Raw genomic sequence first — 16,808 nt, 5'->3', positions numbered from 1 at the left:
GCTTTATGGTGCTGGTGTGGGGTGGTGCCAACCTGGTGCATCATGTGGCAGCCAGGGTGTACAGCATCAAGTGAAGTAAATCTGGCCATGATGAGGCCATCCCTGGCCTCCCAAGCAGCAACGTGCTCAGGTGCTGATGCCCTCTGTCCTGTGCAGCATCATTGCATTGCGGAGAAGGTTGGTGCTGTTATTGGTGCTGCTGGTGTTCCTGGTGCTGCTGGTGTTGGGGCTAATCGTGGTCTGATTCTGAGGGCCAAGCTGAGACAGTATAAAGGGCACCCTTGTTGATGGAATAGATGGCAGGTGAAGTACAGATGACAGAAGCAATCTGTCAATGGTGAGAAAGTTCTTCCAATGAAGTGATACTGGGTGGAAAGTGGAAAGCCTGCAGAATCTTTGCTGGAAATGGACTGAGAAACAGCTTGTGGCTGAGGAAAGTGATGATCTGTCAGGTGGGAGCTTTTACTGTACATTTGAAGCTGTCAAGTAATCAGCTGGAGCAATGGCCACAGAACTCCCACCTCAGGTTGACAGCCATGGACCCCGAACATCGTGGTTCCCGTGGCCATGAAGTTAAAGTGAAAAGGTAAGTTAAAAAAGTCTGTTAATGATCTGTCAACTAGATGTTAATGAGATTAATTGAGTCCCCCGCCGCTGCCCGTTGGGTCTGCTCAGCGCCGACAGACTCGACATTGGGAAATGCGCGTGACGGCGGGGTCCTGACCTGCTGTAAAAAAAAACACATTCCCACCCAACCCGCCACCAATCCTGCCCGCTGACCCCACGGAAAATTCTGGCCAATGGCTTCGGTCTTCCTAATATTTCATTGGAGAAAATTTCTGCTCGGCTAGTACTGGATGTTGGACAAGCAGTCTGAAAATTTAGAGACCATGGAGGGGTCGGAGAGAAGTGGGGGACAACAACAACTTTCACTTATATAGCACTGGTCATGTAAAAGAAAAAAAGTGGCAATCAGGAAGAAAAAAGTGAGAAATTTAGTCGGGGGAGAACAAAAGTGCACTAAAAGAACAGGATTTTTAGAAGGGCAGTTGTAGGGCAAATGTTTTTGGGAGAAAATTCCAGAGGAGAGCGGTGTAGAGACTGAAAGATCAGCCTTGGGAAGTGGAGTCGAAGGAGGCGGATGAACGGTAATCTGGATTCAGAGGAGTAGAAGGCGCACGAGGAGACGTATGGCGGTAGAAGATCACTGAGATAGAGTGGAGCAGGATCATGTCTTTGGCCCGGAATTTGCAGTGGGCAATAACAGCGAGCGAACAGCGTTCGCTATTATTACCCCTTTGAAACTGACCGCAACTTCAGAATTTCGCGCATGTGCATCCTAATGTGGAAATCCTGGAGTTGCGGTCAGTCATTCACTGCTCCAACACTGGCTGCGCTGTGGCCTCCAGGAACCCCCTTCCCCCATAGCTGGCAATCAGGGTAATCAGGGAATTCAGTGAAATTGACAAAAACTTGGGCTTTTCTGCGGTAATATCACTGTTAAATACTCCATTAAATGTTAGGCCTTGTTGGATTAGGTGTAACTGGGGTTTTAACAGCGCATTGACTGCTGAACAAACATCTGGCCCTGAAAAACTAATTTTAACTTTGTGCAGTGTCAAACTTCTACATAATAATAATTACAATTTTTAAGAAACTTTGAAATTAAAAAAAAAAATTTTTTTAAGTTTGTTCATATTTATTTCAGGTTTACCTTTTCCCCATGTGAGAGCCACAATCTTTGTTTTGCTCTCTCTAACATTTATAAAAAGTCAGAATAAAAGCAGTTTCTTAACCTCCTGGTTCCCCGTCTGTGAGAATTCTGCACTGTGACTGTTGACAGCACAGCAGCTCACACTATGGGATTCCCACTACACTACACGGATCTCAACTACATGTCGAAAAAGCCAAACTGCTCGCCACACAGAGAGAGATCTCAAGATCTTTGTGGGCAGCTTTCTTCGGGGCCAGTGGCCACTGACCGCAAAATCCGGGCCATTATATTACGCCTTTTGATAAACATGTGAATGTTAAATTAATATTTCGATTTACTCACAAGTTGAGGCATGCTTGCAGCCATCAATGTCAGGCATAATTGTCCTGTATTATCACAAACTCCTGCATCTGCTTGAAACTGTAGTAACAATCGAGCTGACTCAGTTCGATCTGAGAGGGAACATCATGAAAGAGAACGATTTAGTGAGCAGAGGAATGTTAGGTAGAAACAGAAAATACTGCAGTATATTTACAATTTAATCCATCCCAGACCTCAGGATACTTGAGTTAGCTATTGAAAGTATGCACAGACTCCCATTCCAATTTTTTTTTTAGGGTTGGCTCCACCAATAATTGTATTACGCTAAACTCGTCCACAAAATTACATACTTATGTAAGTCTCCATGACCTACAAACCTGGGCGGGGTGGAGGGAGGTGGTCAGGCGATGCCATTTTTACACTAGTATATTGAATGTACCAGATATTCTCGTGCTTTCTGTACATTCACACACTGCATACCTCAGTGCACATCAGGCACTCTGTGTAATTACACTTTCTTTAATGCTGGTATCCCTACCGGCCATTAATGTACATGGGGGAGGCTGCAAATAACAGGAGGCAAGTGGACCAACTACAGGTGGATCTGGATAGATTGAGGGGAATTGGGCTGACGAGTGCCAAATGCAATTAACCGCAAACAAGTCCAAGATGATGAGATGGAGAAGAGGAATAACTCGTGGAAATGTAAAATGAATGCTGGTATACTACAGAATGCAACATATGAGAGGGTGGACAATTGTTGAAACCACCAGTATAGTGTGTGACAGTAATAAAAGAGGCAAACAAGATCTTAGATCTTAATCTTAGATCATTAAGATCAATGACTTTAATTTGAGTCAAAGGGATAGAGCATGGAGCTTATTTAGAGCACTAGTTTGTAGCCATCTGACGTACTGTGCATAATTCTGGTCACCCCAACTTTTGGAAAAGGTACATACGACAACAACTAAACTGATCACAGGGATTAGACAGCTGAGCTACAAGAAAAGACCAGGAAGCTGGGAATGTTTAGACCAGAGGAAAAGAAGGCTTATGGGAAACCTCACTGAATTTTTCAAACATCCTAAAGCACACAAACAATTCCTAATAAATTGTTTTACAGAATCACAAACTCTAATCAGGGACATTGACTCAGGGTCAGAAAGGGGAAGGTAACCCATTTAGATTTAGCTACTTCACACAGACAGTGGTGAACATGTGAAACTGACTTTTTTTTAACGATTCATTCACGGGATGCGGGCATCGCTGGCAAGGCCAGCATTTATTGCCCATCCCTAATTGCCCTCGAGAGGGTGGTGGTGATCCATCGGTTTGGCACAGCTGAGTGGCTTGCTAGGCCATTTCAGAGGACAATTAAGAGTCAACAACATTGTTGTGGGTCTGGAGTCACATATAGGCCAGACCGGGTAAGGACGGCAGATTTCCCTCCCTAAAGGACATCAGTGAACCAGATGGGTTTTTACGACAGTCCAATAGTTACATGGTCCCCATATTTGATGCTAGCTTTTTATTCCAGATTTATTAATTAACTGAATTTAAATTCCCCAGCTGCCATGGTGGGATTTGAACTCATGGGGATGATTTTGTCAATGGGGGCGCGTTGGAGGTGGGACTGCTGCTTATCGGGTTTTAGTCCCACCTCCATCGACTTCTGGCCAACCCACACTATTTTTCCTTGATTGACCAGCGGGCTTAGCAGGCCAATTAAGGGGAAGCTGGTTACAGAGAACGCCAGCGTATGACATTTCATCTGTCAAAAATTTTTGACAGATGAATTGTCATCGTTTGACAGCTCTGTGAAGCTGTCAAACATTGACATTCTATGTTGTTTGATGAGTCCTTGTATTCAAGACTCATCAAACCTGTTTTGTGAGCAGAAATTAGATGGTTGTTGCATCGGAGAATGCAGCAGCCATCTGTCATCTCTGCCACGGAGATGCGAGACTCTCCGCATCCAACTGTTGAAGCCTGCAGGAAGAAACAAAGGTAAGTAAACATTTTCTATTACTTTCCACTCACCTCACATACTTACCTCTCTACACTTGCACCCATCACTTACCTTCATAGCACACGTTTGCACCCCGTAGATCCACTGCTCGCCTCGGTGACCCTGGCGGGGTTTCCCGACGTCGGGAAACCCATGCCTCTGTTGGAAAAATGGGGATAATCCTCTTAACTGCCTGTTAATTACCTGTTAACAGGCAGTTAAGTGGCTGTAATCCCCTTCCCGCCTCCAGGAGATGGGACCCGGCGCGGGTCAGCTACCCGCCTCCTGGGAAGATGGCACGGAGGCGGGTTGGGCACCTGCCCCCAGATTCTGCCTTTTTCCCGGCAGTCCCGCCTCCAAACCCGCCTCCCCAGGGCTGGCAAGATTGTGCCCCATGGGCTGGATTTTATCAATGGAGGCGAGTAGGAGGCGGGACTCCCACTTTTGGGGTTGTAGTCCCGCCTCCATCGAGTTGTGGCCAACCCACTCGATTTTCCCTTGATTGACCTTGTTGAGCCCGCCCAGCGGGCTCAGCAGGCCAATTAAGGGCCACCCGGCAACAGGTGACATCACAGATTGACATTTCATCTGTCAAGAGCTTTTGACAGATGAAATATCAGCATTTGACAGCTCTTTGAAGCTGTCAAACACTGACAAGCTGTACTCCAAGTTAATTCCTTCCTCTCAGGCTGATTTAGAGATCTCTCCAGAACAGAAAGCAGAGGCTGCAACTTTTGACAGCTCGCAACCATTCTGCTTTCTGTGCCGGTGGGCTGAGGGACTCCCGAGACCTGAAGGAAGGAAGCCTGCATTAGTAAGTAAAGGCAAGTAAAACTTTTTAAACACTTTACACACACCAAACACTCTTACCTCTGCACTCATGTATCCATCACTCACCTGAACACTGGACATCTCGAACCCTCCAAGTCCTTCAGCCCAACGGTCCACCTCGCTAACTCAGCGTGGTTTGGAGCCATCGGGCAGCCCACACTTCAGGGATAAAAAATGGGATTAGGCTAAAAACTGCCTGCTAACTACCTGTTAACAGGCAGTTAATTGGCACTAATCCCCTTCCCGCCTCGGGGAGGCAACTCTCAGCACAGGTCGGGTACCCGCCTCCTGGGAAATGGGCTTGGGGCGGGATGAGTTTGTGCCCCCTTTTCTGGTCCTGTGCCTTCGTCTATCAGAAGGAGTTGAGCCATTTTTAGCAGTTGTCCATTTTTACAAATTCCACAAGGGTTCTTCTGACCCCGCCCTCCCTATTTCTTGGCGCCACAGCAAGTTGGTCAGCAAGGGAGCGAAGCTGCTTCTTTTACTCCCAACTTGCTGCTAGAGTTTCCACCTGTTCTGGTGTTGGAAAAGATGGACGTTAGTCTGAGCGGCGCTGTACAAACTTGAACAACAAGCTGGTCTGAACAGGAGAGATAGTGGCTGGCCTCAGCATCATCAGTGGTGGGACGGGGGGTTGGTGATCAGAGGCCTTGTGAGGGGGTCCCCGATCGTGGGGGGTGGGTTAGGTAGGGATCCTGGATTCAGGAGGTAGGCATAAAGGCTCTTACTTCCTGGATCCAGCAGTCCTCGCATTGCTGTAACTGCCGGGTTTTACGAAGTGTGTAAAACCCATTCAGATGCAGTTAAAAACAAAATGGTGGTTAAGAAAGAGGCTTCCGGCCTCATTATAACATTTAAATTGACATCCCGCATCCTGGAGCGGGTTGGATGCCCGCCCCCATCCTGCTTTCCATCCCACCGGAAATGGGTGGGTTCAGGTCAGGAATCTGATTTTTAACTATTTAACCACCCCCACGCTCCAAACTCAACCGTTTCTTTTAAAGTTAAAATTGCCCCCGAGAGTCACAGGAAATCAGAGGAGGATAACTGAAATAAGTGTTAGGGGGCTTATTTGCTTCTGTTTGCCAAGAGAGAGTCGACAGATTCCAATAACTTGGTAGAAAGTGCTACGGCAACATTTCTTTGGTGCTGCTGTGAATATTCCTACCCCTCCAAAATGGGTTAACAAACAGGAGTAAAAAGTTCTGAAAAAAAAACAATTCGCTTTTTTAAGGCCTCGCGTTCCACAGCTGCTCAAATTGAACAAATTGAGTGTTTTATTCTAGGTCGCACCTAATGTTGGAGAGTTTAAAGAACACGGAGATTCTGAGCACCACCTCACCTGTGCCGTTAGTGAGTAGCACAAGTCCGTGCTGGGAGAGGAAGGCGGATCAGTTTTAGGTGGATCCCCCAGCAGCAGGCTAAGCAAGGTGTGAAGGCCCAGATACTCAGATCAAATGAAAATGATAAGAAAATAAATATTTTGCATGGCAGTGTACTTGTTGCCAACAGAGCGGTACATCTAGTGCTGTCGGGCATGGGAAAGATCATGCCTAAGGTGCCAATTTAATAAAAATAAATGGTGAATCTTACCGAGCTCTGTTGCCAGTTGCAGAGGGGTTCGCTGTTTGTAGTCTCGAGCTTTCATGCTAGCATCGTGTTTCAACAGACAGTTCAGGCAATCAGCAGCATCATACTTAGCAGCATAGTGCACTGGCGTCTGTAGCATTCCAGTCGTCTTCGCTTCAATGTCCGCTAACAAAGGATGAATACAGTTATATGTATTCCGGTGATCCAGGTTACTGTATTGTGGCTATGTTTTGTTCTTACTGTGCATATCACATTATCTTCGCACAATATTTTGTTCTACACAGCAGAAAAGCCAGTGTATTGGTGCACCAGCATAAACATCACTGATTCTTTTTCTACCAACCAACTGGCAACAACTCAAGAGCACACTCTTGTATGGACACAGGGTATCTGCATACTGCACGGTTGATCCTTTGCAGGCCGTAGATATGCAAGGCTCATCAGGTTGCAATGATCATGGAATGCTAAGCTGGCCTGCACGCCCCGCTTCCTTCAATCTGGTTGTCCTTACTCAATGGAAACATAGAAACATAGAAGATAGGAGCAGGAGTAGGCCATTCGGCCCCTCGAGCCTGCTCCGCCATTCAATGTGATCATGGCTGATCATCCAAATTCAGTACCCTGTCCCTGCCTTCTCCCCATATCCCTTGATCCCCTTAGCCTTAAGAAATATATCTAACTCCTTCTTGAATATATTTAATGAATTGGCCTCAACTGTCTTCTGTGGTAGAGAATTCCACAGGTTCACCACTCTCTGGGTGAAGAAATTCCTCATCTCAGTCCTAAATGGCTTACCCCTTATCCTTAGACTGTGACCCCTGGTTCTGGACTCCCCCGCCATCGGGAACATCCTTCCTGCATCTAGTCTGTCTAGTCCTGTTAGAATTTTATAAGTTTCAATGAGATCCCCTCTCATTCTTCTAAACTCTAGCGAATATAAGCCTAATCGACCCAATCTCTCTTCATACGTCATTCCTGCCATCCCAGGTATCAGTCTGGGGAATCTTCGCTGCACTCCCTAAATGGCAAGAACCTCCTTCCTCAGATAAGGCGACCAAAACTGCACACAACACTCAAGGTGTGGTCTCACCAAGGCCCTGTACAACTGCAGCAAGACATCCTTGCTCCTGTACTCGAATCCTCTCGCTATGAAGGCCAGCATACCATGGAATGGACAGCAGGACCCGTAGGTCCTATTTAGGGCACAGGCCAACCAAAGTTTTCTCAGCTAACATCCAGAGGTGGCAGATAGGGTGAGGCCTTCACAGTGTGTGAACAGCTGCAGTCCTGAAACCCAAGGACACCGTGAAATAAATAATGAAACAGCTGGGTCAACATGCCCCAGCAGGTATACATATTTGTCATGGTGTGAGTGACAGGTTAAAGAACACAGCTTTCCTCCTTTAGTAATCTTGTACAGCACTGCTATCATATTATAGCTACTGCTGGAAACATTTATCTTACCATCACAGTCCAGAAGAAAGTCAACCATTTCAGGGTAATCTATTGCTGCAGCCACGTGCAGTGGGGTTATACCATAGTTATCAGGCTTGTTAACGTCAGCATGTCTCTCGATCAAAAATCTGGCAATATCAGGGTGCCATGTCCGGGCCGCCTATTGACAGAGGTACGAAATGTAGTTAGACTGTTAAGCAAGTGCCATTTTTAAACCACGTACAGGTAATGAGTAGATTCTCATGGCAGACTAAAATAAGGTTACAAAGCTGATGGTGTCACGAATAGGTCTTTTCCTGTTACTATTGTGTGAGACTGTGAAGGTTTTAGTTTGACTCTTCTCCAGGTCAGATTTGTCTGAAATTTTAACCGGATTTGAAAGAATAAGCCAACATACTGCTAAATTCCACGCTTGCATGCTACCGAGTGTTATAAGTGCCAGTTAGTGATGAACACACATGTGGTGTCAAGGTTACTGTACATTGTAGCAGTGAAGTCAAGGCTGACCAAGTATACTTCCCTAAAATATACAAAGATGTACCTATTTGAGAATGTTCCATTTAAATTGTCTGCTATTATGACTGACTGCGTAAGAGATGGTGTGATGTGCTAATATGACTGATAAAGAAGGGGAAATTATTTTTATACATGCATTAGATACATATTTAACAGACAAGAATAGATTTTCCAGAATATCTGCAGAAGGGCAATTATCCACAATTATTGTTAACTACACTTTAATGATGATAGACAGGGTTCTGACTTCAACTTGTTGAATCACTCTGTATTAATGCATTCACAGATCTCCTTTTGCCCCCTTGGGACTTTTTATTAAATTAAAAGCGCTATATAAATGCAAGCTGTTGTGGTTTGATGATGAACATCAATTAGCAAAAGACAATATTTCCCGTGAGACAGCATTTATATCTATTAAAATCATAATGCAGCACTTAGAGCCACAATTAAAAAAGCTACACTAATCATAATTATTAAATGCAATACACGGTTAGCGGTGAAAATACTTTCTCTAAAATGAATCACGTCATCAAGTTCACATTACCCCATGCAAAACGCCCTGTCCGTATCTGTCAGTAGCACTGATATCTGCTCCATTTTCCAGCATTGTATTCAAGAGTTCCAAATCAATCTAAAAACAAAAGGTTACAGATGTTTATTGGCTGTTAACATTAATATTACTAATCGTTAAACAACAACAACTTGTATTTATATAGCGCCTTTAACATAGTAAAACAGCCCAAGGCGCTTCAGAGGAGTGTTACAAGATAAAAATTTGACACCAAGCAACATAGAAGAAATTAGAGCAGATGACAAAAAGCTTGGTCAAAGAGGTAGATTTTAAGGAGCATCTTAAAGGAGGAAAGAGAGGTAGAGAGGTGGAGAGGTTTAGGGAGGGCATTCCAGAGTTTAAGGCCAAGGCAAAAGAAGCAGCACGGTGGCATAGTGGTTAGCACTGTTGCCTCACAGCGCCAGAGACCCGGGTTCGAATCCGGCCTGGGGCGACTGTCTGTGTGGAGTTTGCACATTCTCCCCGTGTTTGCGTGGGTTTTCTCCGGGTGCTCCGGTTTCCTCCCACAGTCCAAAGATGTGCGGGTTAGGTTGATTGGCTATGATAAATTGACCCTTAGTGTTAGGGGGATTAAATACGTGGGGTTACAGGGATCGGGTGGGATATGTGTCGGTGCAGGCTCGATGGGCCGAAATGGCCTCTATCTGCACTGTGGGGTTTCTGTGATTTCTGTGATCTGTGAAGGCACGGCCACCAATGGTGGAGCGATTATAATCAAGGATGCTCAAGAGGGCAGAATTTGAGGAGCGCAGATATCTCGGGGTGTTGTGAGGCTGAAGGAGATTACAGAGATAGGAAGGGGTGAGGCCATGGAGGGATTTGAAAACAAGGATGAGAATTTTGAAATGGAGGTGTTGTTTAACCGAGAGCCAATGTAGGTAAGCGAACACAGGGGTGATGAGTGAACGGGACTTGGTGCAAGTTAGGACAGGGCAGCTGAGTTTTGGATGACCTCAAGTTTACGTAGGGTCGAATGTGGGAGGCCAGCCAGAAGCACGTTAGAATAGTCAAGTCTAGAGGTATCAAAGGCATGGATGAGGGTTTCAGTAGCAGATGAGCTAAGGCAGGGGCGGAGATGGGCACCGTTACGGAGGTGGAAATCGGCAGACTTAGGTGTGCCGCGGATATGTGGTCGGAAGCTCATTTCAGTGTCAAATATGACAGCAAGGTTGGGAACAGTCTGGTTCAGCCTCAGACAGATGCTAGGGAGAGGGATGGAGTCAGTGGCTAGGAAATGGAGTTTGTGGCGGGGACCGAAGACAATGGGGGGAAAAATTCGGTTGCTTTGCGCCTCCCGTTAGCGCCCTAAGAGGGCGCAAAGCAATTGGTGCCTGGACGTGATGCCGCCAACGCCTCCCATGAAATCCAGCGGGAGGTTAACGGCTGTGTTAACCGTTAGCGCCCCACAGCGCTGTGCCGCTGGTGGTGACATCACCGCCGTGCGCAATGCCCTGGCCGCGATCTTCGGTAGCGCCCCCTGACTTACCGCTGGATGCTATGTCCGACGGGGTCAGGGGGGCCGACCTGCGGCCGGGCCGGCGCTAATTAAAGGCGAGGTGCTGGATGGCCATTTTTGTTGCTGGCCACCTGCCAGCACCTGCCCCCGTTGCCGTCCCGGGCCTCCTCTGCAGCACCCCGCGCGCGGAGTGCCGGCTGCGCTCCATGATCCGATCCCTGGTGGCCCAGCTGGGCCACGGGTCGTGCTGTGCTAGGCCCCTCCCCTTTAAGGGGAGGCAGGCCTGCAGTACCGCGGCGCGACGTGCCGCAGCGCCGTGATATTCCCTCGCAGCGCCCCAAGAGGGAGGCGGGGTGCTTCTAGTAGCACCCCGCTTCTCTCTTGGGGCGCTACCAATGAATTTCAGCCATGGGGGGGGGGGGCGCTAATTTTTTCGGGGTGCTAAAAGTAGCGCCCCGGCGAAGTTAGCGCCCCAAAGGGGGCGCAACTCAATTTTTCACCCAATGGCTTCGGTCTTCTCAATATTTAATTGGAGAAAACAAAGAGACTGAGGGAACAAATCCTCTTCGCTTATCAAAAACAAACATAACATGCAGAGTGGAGATTATACAGTATTGGGTGGGCTGGAGGCAACTTATTTCCTCCTCTTGTCAATTTTGAATATTATCTTTTCTCCACCTCTTTATAAATACTAATATTTGCATTTATATAGCACTCATCATGTTGAATTGTGTCAAAGTGCTTCACACAGTTTGAATGCGATGGCAGCCATTCTGCACCTTCCACATCCCATTAACAGCAGGTAGAGCAACGATCAATTTTCCCTCCACCCACCAATACATCAACATAGTACAGAGTGATGACTTTGATCATTAAGCAGATTATGAATATTTTTTCTCTTATTTTTTTTGAACTGCTATTATCCACCCCATCCCCCCACCCTCAAGCAAACATTCGGCCTGTTCACTTCCATATCAAAAAGTTGCTCAAGTAGCAACCATTAGATACTCATGGGGATGCCACTTTACACAGCAGCTCTTTGTTGCACATCCAAGTTGATTAAAATATCCTGATTTATAATTATCAATAATATTATTTTACTGGTCACATGGTTTCTAAGATGGCAATTGCTGCCCCTCCAAGTGAGGTTTTTTGATACGGATAACTGTAGACATATTCTTCCAAGTGACATTAATGCTGCAGTATTGAAAATAGATTAAAAATAAAACATACTTTATATACCTACCCATATTATGTACACATGATCGGAAACTGGGCTCGTCATTCACTGAAGGTGTAAATAGAGATAAAACCTTAGTTGAAAACGATCGTAAGTTCTTATAATGGAATAATTTTGATTTTTCTTTTTCTTTTGAATCAGGAGCCAGAGCCTCGGATAATACTGGGTAGTGCTTTACCCACTAAGCCACCAAGGGAAGAAGAGCAGGATTTTTGAGATAGAGGAGCAGGTTCAAAGGGCCGAATGGCCCACTCCTGCTCTTATTGTTCTATGTTTCTATTTCTAGAATCTGCTGGTGGGATAGCTCCTCCAAGAGAATGCTGACATTGCTGTAAAACGAACAATAAATGTACAAATCATCCCAGACTCCGAGTACGGAATTATTCTGGATCGGAACTGCTGTTGTGAATCAAGAGAATCACAAATGGCAACTCTCAGTGCAGAATAAGAAGCATAGATACTAATATCCGGGGACATAGAGGGGCCGATAATGTAAGGGCTGGAGTGCTTGGGCACCCGCTGCCTGAATTATCAGGGCAGAAGCCCGAGATATGCAACACACCCGAGGTGTTTAACACACCTCAATCTGGCTGGCCAGTGCAAAGAAAGCCTGCTGAAATACTGTATGGCAGACTCATTACGGCCCCAAACAGAATTTAGGGAGCTATTTTAACATAACCCGCTGGGTTGACTGCCCGTTTTACATCCTGCTCGATCTTACTCTCTGTTGACTTCACGGCAGCTTAGGTTAAAATTACCCCCTAAATTTGGAGCCCTCCTACCTCTGGAGTGGGACTTGAGCCCACAACCTTCTGACTCAGCGGCGAGAGTGCGACCCACTGTGTGGTGTATGTAACCTGTTCCACCTTAAGAGAACTTAAGCCTGTTCCACCTTAAGAGATGTACTACTTTCTCTGGCTGCTGTATACGTAATACCGGTGGTGACCACTGGTATATAAGCACTGTGTAGTAAGATGTATTGCAGATCGTCCTGACCTCCAACCAGTAAAGACCTGTTGAACTTTAAGCTTGTAGCCTGTGTGTTATTAATTACAACTAGAACACACAGACTTTACAGTGGCGACGAGTCAGATTCTTACCCTGCGGCAGTTATATCCACGGCGGCTTCGTCCACTGAACGGACGTCGAAGAGAGGTTTCCACCCTCATCACCCTGCTGGAAGACACGTCGCGCGGCAGACATCGAGAAACCAGAGTGCAGAAGACACCCTGAACTCGAAGCCTCCATCAGCGGCTGTCAGCTATCTTCTTTCTACCTCGGTAGTGGGTAAGCCGGGCAGCGACGCGACCAGAAAATCGGCCACGTTGGCTGTACAGACGGGGAGGGAAGATGGAGGAATAAGGGCGGTGAGATCGATCGCGACCGGAGATAAGGGCCGGGCCGCATTCGGGCTAAAAAGGCGCAGCGTCTGGGGGCAACTGAAGGCGCGAGAGCGGCGGTGAAGCGGAGACAGCGTTGGGGGAAGGGTGAAGACCGCCAAGCGCGGGAAAACCGCCATTTTGTAGGCGGAGGACGAAGAAAAGAGCGCGAAAGCCGCCATCTTGGATAAAAATAAAAAGAAATTAAATTGCAACGATGCCTAAACATGGGAACATTAATACCTTTGATAGTGACATCGAAGATTGGGCTATGTATGTAGAACGCATACAAAATTATTGTAAAGCAAATAAAATCCCAGATGCAGAGAAAGCACTAACATTATTAAACTTAATGGGTGCGAAGACATACGGGCAATTGAAACACCTTGTATCACCAGATGAACCGGCGGATAAGACGTTCGAGGAGATTGTTACTGTCCTGAAAAATCACCTAAACCCCACGCTGCTGATGCTAGCGGAACAATTTAAATTTTACAGCAGAAGGCAGCTGAAGGATGAAAGCAATGCTGAATATTTAATGGGATTGCGTAAGCTAGCAAAGTACTGTCAATTCGGAACGAGATTGACAGAGGCGCTACGAGGTAAATTTGTGTGTGGTTTATTAAAAGAAGATACACAAAAGCGATTGCTCGAGGAGAATGAGCTGACGCTTGAGAAAGCGGTCACTATGGCAGCAGCACACGAAGCCGCAGCGAGAGGCACGGCAGTAATGCAGCTACGGTCACCGGAACTCAGTACAAATAAATTGGGTTCGAGTACTGTAAAATGTTATCGTTGCGGAAAGACAACGCACGATCAGAACCAGTGTTGGTTTAAAAACCAAGAATGCAGAACGTGTGGCAGGCTTGGCCACATAGCTAAAGTATGCCGGTCAGGAAAGAAGACCAGCAACAAAAAGTCACCGCAAGGAAAATACATAAAGGTACACAAGGTGACAAAGAACAGTTTGACCGAACAGAAGTCAGATTCAGACGCTAGCAGTAATGAACTGGGTAGCTTAAGAGTACACAACGTTGGTAAGGATGCAGATCTCCAGACAATTTGGGTCACTCTTCAGATAGCAGGAGTCCAAGTAAAGATGGAATTGGACACTGGATCGGCATTGACGGTCATGAATAAGAAAGATTACAAAAGGTTATTCCAACATATTCCCCTACGGGATACGGAGATTATATTGAAAACATACACGGGGCAAAGAGTGTACCCCATTGGAAAGATAGAGGTAAAAGTGGTCCACAAGGGCGAAGAAAGCCAAGTAATGGACTTATATGTGCTACCTGAAGGAGGTCCACCACTACTGGGATGGGAGTGGATTAGGAAAATGAATATGGACTGGCACTCCTTGAAGGCACTAACGGTAGATTCCGGGGAAACAGATGTCAAACCTAAACGATTGTCCAGAATATTGGATGATGCTAAAGAGGTGTTCCAGCAGGGACTGGGAACACTGAGAGGAATTACGGCAAACATCAAGATTGATGAACATGCACAACCAAAATTTTTTAAAGCCAGACCAGTACCCTATGTAATACGACCTACTGTAGAAGCGGAACTGGAAGCGCTAGAACGTTCAGGTGTACTGTCTAAGGTAGATTGGAATGAGTGGGCTACGCCCATTGTTCCCGTTATGAAACGTCCTTCGAGCAACAAGCCAGGAGAACCAGGGAAGGTTCGCATCTGTGGAGATTTCAAAATCACCGTTAATCCGGTGCTTCACACGGTGCAGTATCCGCTTCCGCGGATTGAGGATATTTTTGCTTCGTTGTCTGGAGGGAAACACTTCACCAAGATAGACCTGGCGCAGGCGTACTTGCAGATGGAGGTTGAAGAAGAGTCACGCCAATACCTCACGATCAACACGCATTGAGGTTTGTACCGGTACAATAGACTGGTTTTTGGAGTGGCATCGGCTCCAGCAATTTGGCAGAGGGCCATGGAGCAGGTATTACAGGGAATTCCAGGCACACAATGTTACCTGGACGATATTCTGATTACAGGTGATGGTGATGAAGAACACCTCGCAAACTTGGAACTGGTGCTCAACAGACTGAAAGAGTATGGACTTAGAGTTAATCGGCAGAAATGTGAGTTCTTTCAGAAGCGGATCTCGTACTGTGGTCATGTCATTGACCGGGAGGGGCTTCATAAGTCTCCTGACAAGATAGAGGCAGTTGTAAAGGCTCCCGCTCCGGATAATGTCTCTCAATTGAGGTCGTTTCTAGGATTGATTAAATTTCTACCAAATCTATCCACGGTACTGCACCCGCTAAATGCTCTTTTACAGAAGGGGGTACCACGGGAATGGAGCGAAAACTGTAAGAAGGCATTTCGCAAAAGCAAAGAATTGATCACCTCAGAGGAAGTGTTGGCTCACTTCAACCCGACACTGCCTATTCGGTTGGCTTGTGATGCTTCTCCATATGGTATTGGGGCAGTACTCTCACACAAGTTGCCAAATGGCACGGAAAGGCCAGTCGCGTTTGCATCCAGATCATTGACCTCCGCTGAGCGCAACTATGCACAGATCGATAGGGAGGCTCTCAGCCTTGTATGGGGAGTGAAGAAGTTTAATCATTACCTGCAGGGCCAAAAATTCACACTTCTGACAGACCATCAGCCGTTGGTATCCATTTTTAACCCTAAGAAGGGTGTTTCAGTGATGACAGCACAGCGTCTCCAGAGATGGTCCCTTTTCCTAGGGGCACATCAATATCAAATAGAATTCAAAGGTACGAAGCAGCATGGCAATGCTGATGGGCTGTCGCGCCTGCCACTACCTGAAGAAGAAGAAACGACGAAAGTTGACCCTGTTGAGTTATTTCATTCGACCATCATCGAGTGTTTACCAGTCACCAATGCAAGTATTGAAAGGGAAACCAGGAATGACCCGACACTGTCCAGAGTCTACGAGGTGACAGTGAAAGGATGGCCAACACGTGGTGATCCTCTGTTACCGGCATTCTCGGCAAGGCGAGACCAGCTGTCCGTCTGCCATGGTACTTTGATGTACGGGACAAGAGTGATTATTCCTCCCAAGTTAAGGGAAAGAGTTCTAAAAGAACTGCATGAAGGTCATCTGGGGGGAGTTAAGATGAAAAGTCTTGCTAGGGCTTATGTATGGTGGCTGGGTATTGACCAACAGATAGAGGAGTTGACGAAAAGCTGCGCTGGGTGCCAAAAAGTGCAAAATGCACCTCCGATCGCACCACTACACCCATGGGAATGGCCTTCAGCCCCATGGCAACGCGTACATACTGACTTTGCTGGTCCATTCATGGACTCCATGTTCCTAATTGCGGTGGACGCACATTCCAAATGGCCAGAAGTGATCAAGATGAATACCACTACTTCAGAAAAGACAATTGCGGTGTTAAGAACAATATTCGCAAGGAACGGATTGCCAGAACAGATCTGTTCGGACAACGGACCACAGTTCGTGTCGGAAGAATTCCAAAAATTCTTAAAGAAGAATGGGGTGAAACATTATACCTCTGCCCCATATCACCCGGCGACAAACGGGTTGGCCGAGAGATTTGTCCAAACATTCAAAAAGGCAATAAAGGCCATGAACGATGATCAGATTCCGCTACAGCACAAGGTGGACAATTTCCTAATGGCGTATCGAAACGCCGCTCATGCAGTGACTAACCAAAGTCCTGCCATGATGTTTTATAACAGGAGGTTGCGGTCCAGGTTGGACTTGTTA

General features: G+C 46.5%; 1 protein-coding gene across 1 annotated transcript in view; it reads right to left on the bottom strand.

Annotated features, from left to right (window-relative positions):
- The window catches only part of LOC147115212 (uncharacterized), a 139,617-nt gene that overhangs the window by 81,339 nt on the left and 41,470 nt on the right, over nucleotides 1–16,808 (bottom strand). The window contains exons 4-7 of the mRNA XM_085993576.1: nucleotides 8,980–9,066; nucleotides 7,929–8,079; nucleotides 6,468–6,629; nucleotides 2,057–2,166 (exon numbers count right to left, since the gene is read on the bottom strand). Of these exons, the coding sequence (XP_085849702.1) occupies nucleotides 2,057–2,166; nucleotides 6,468–6,629; nucleotides 7,929–8,079; nucleotides 8,980–9,066 (510 nt within the window). The remainder of the gene's footprint in view (nucleotides 1–2,056; nucleotides 2,167–6,467; nucleotides 6,630–7,928; nucleotides 8,080–8,979; nucleotides 9,067–16,808) is intronic.

Source organism: Somniosus microcephalus, chromosome 7, assembly GCF_052327205.1.
Source record: "Somniosus microcephalus isolate GS21.2 chromosome 7, FLI_Smic_1.0, whole genome shotgun sequence".
NCBI lineage: Eukaryota > Metazoa > Chordata > Chondrichthyes > Squaliformes > Somniosidae > Somniosus > Somniosus microcephalus.
Note: the sequence above shows the minus strand (reverse complement) of the source record. Positions and strands in the feature narration are given on the sequence as shown.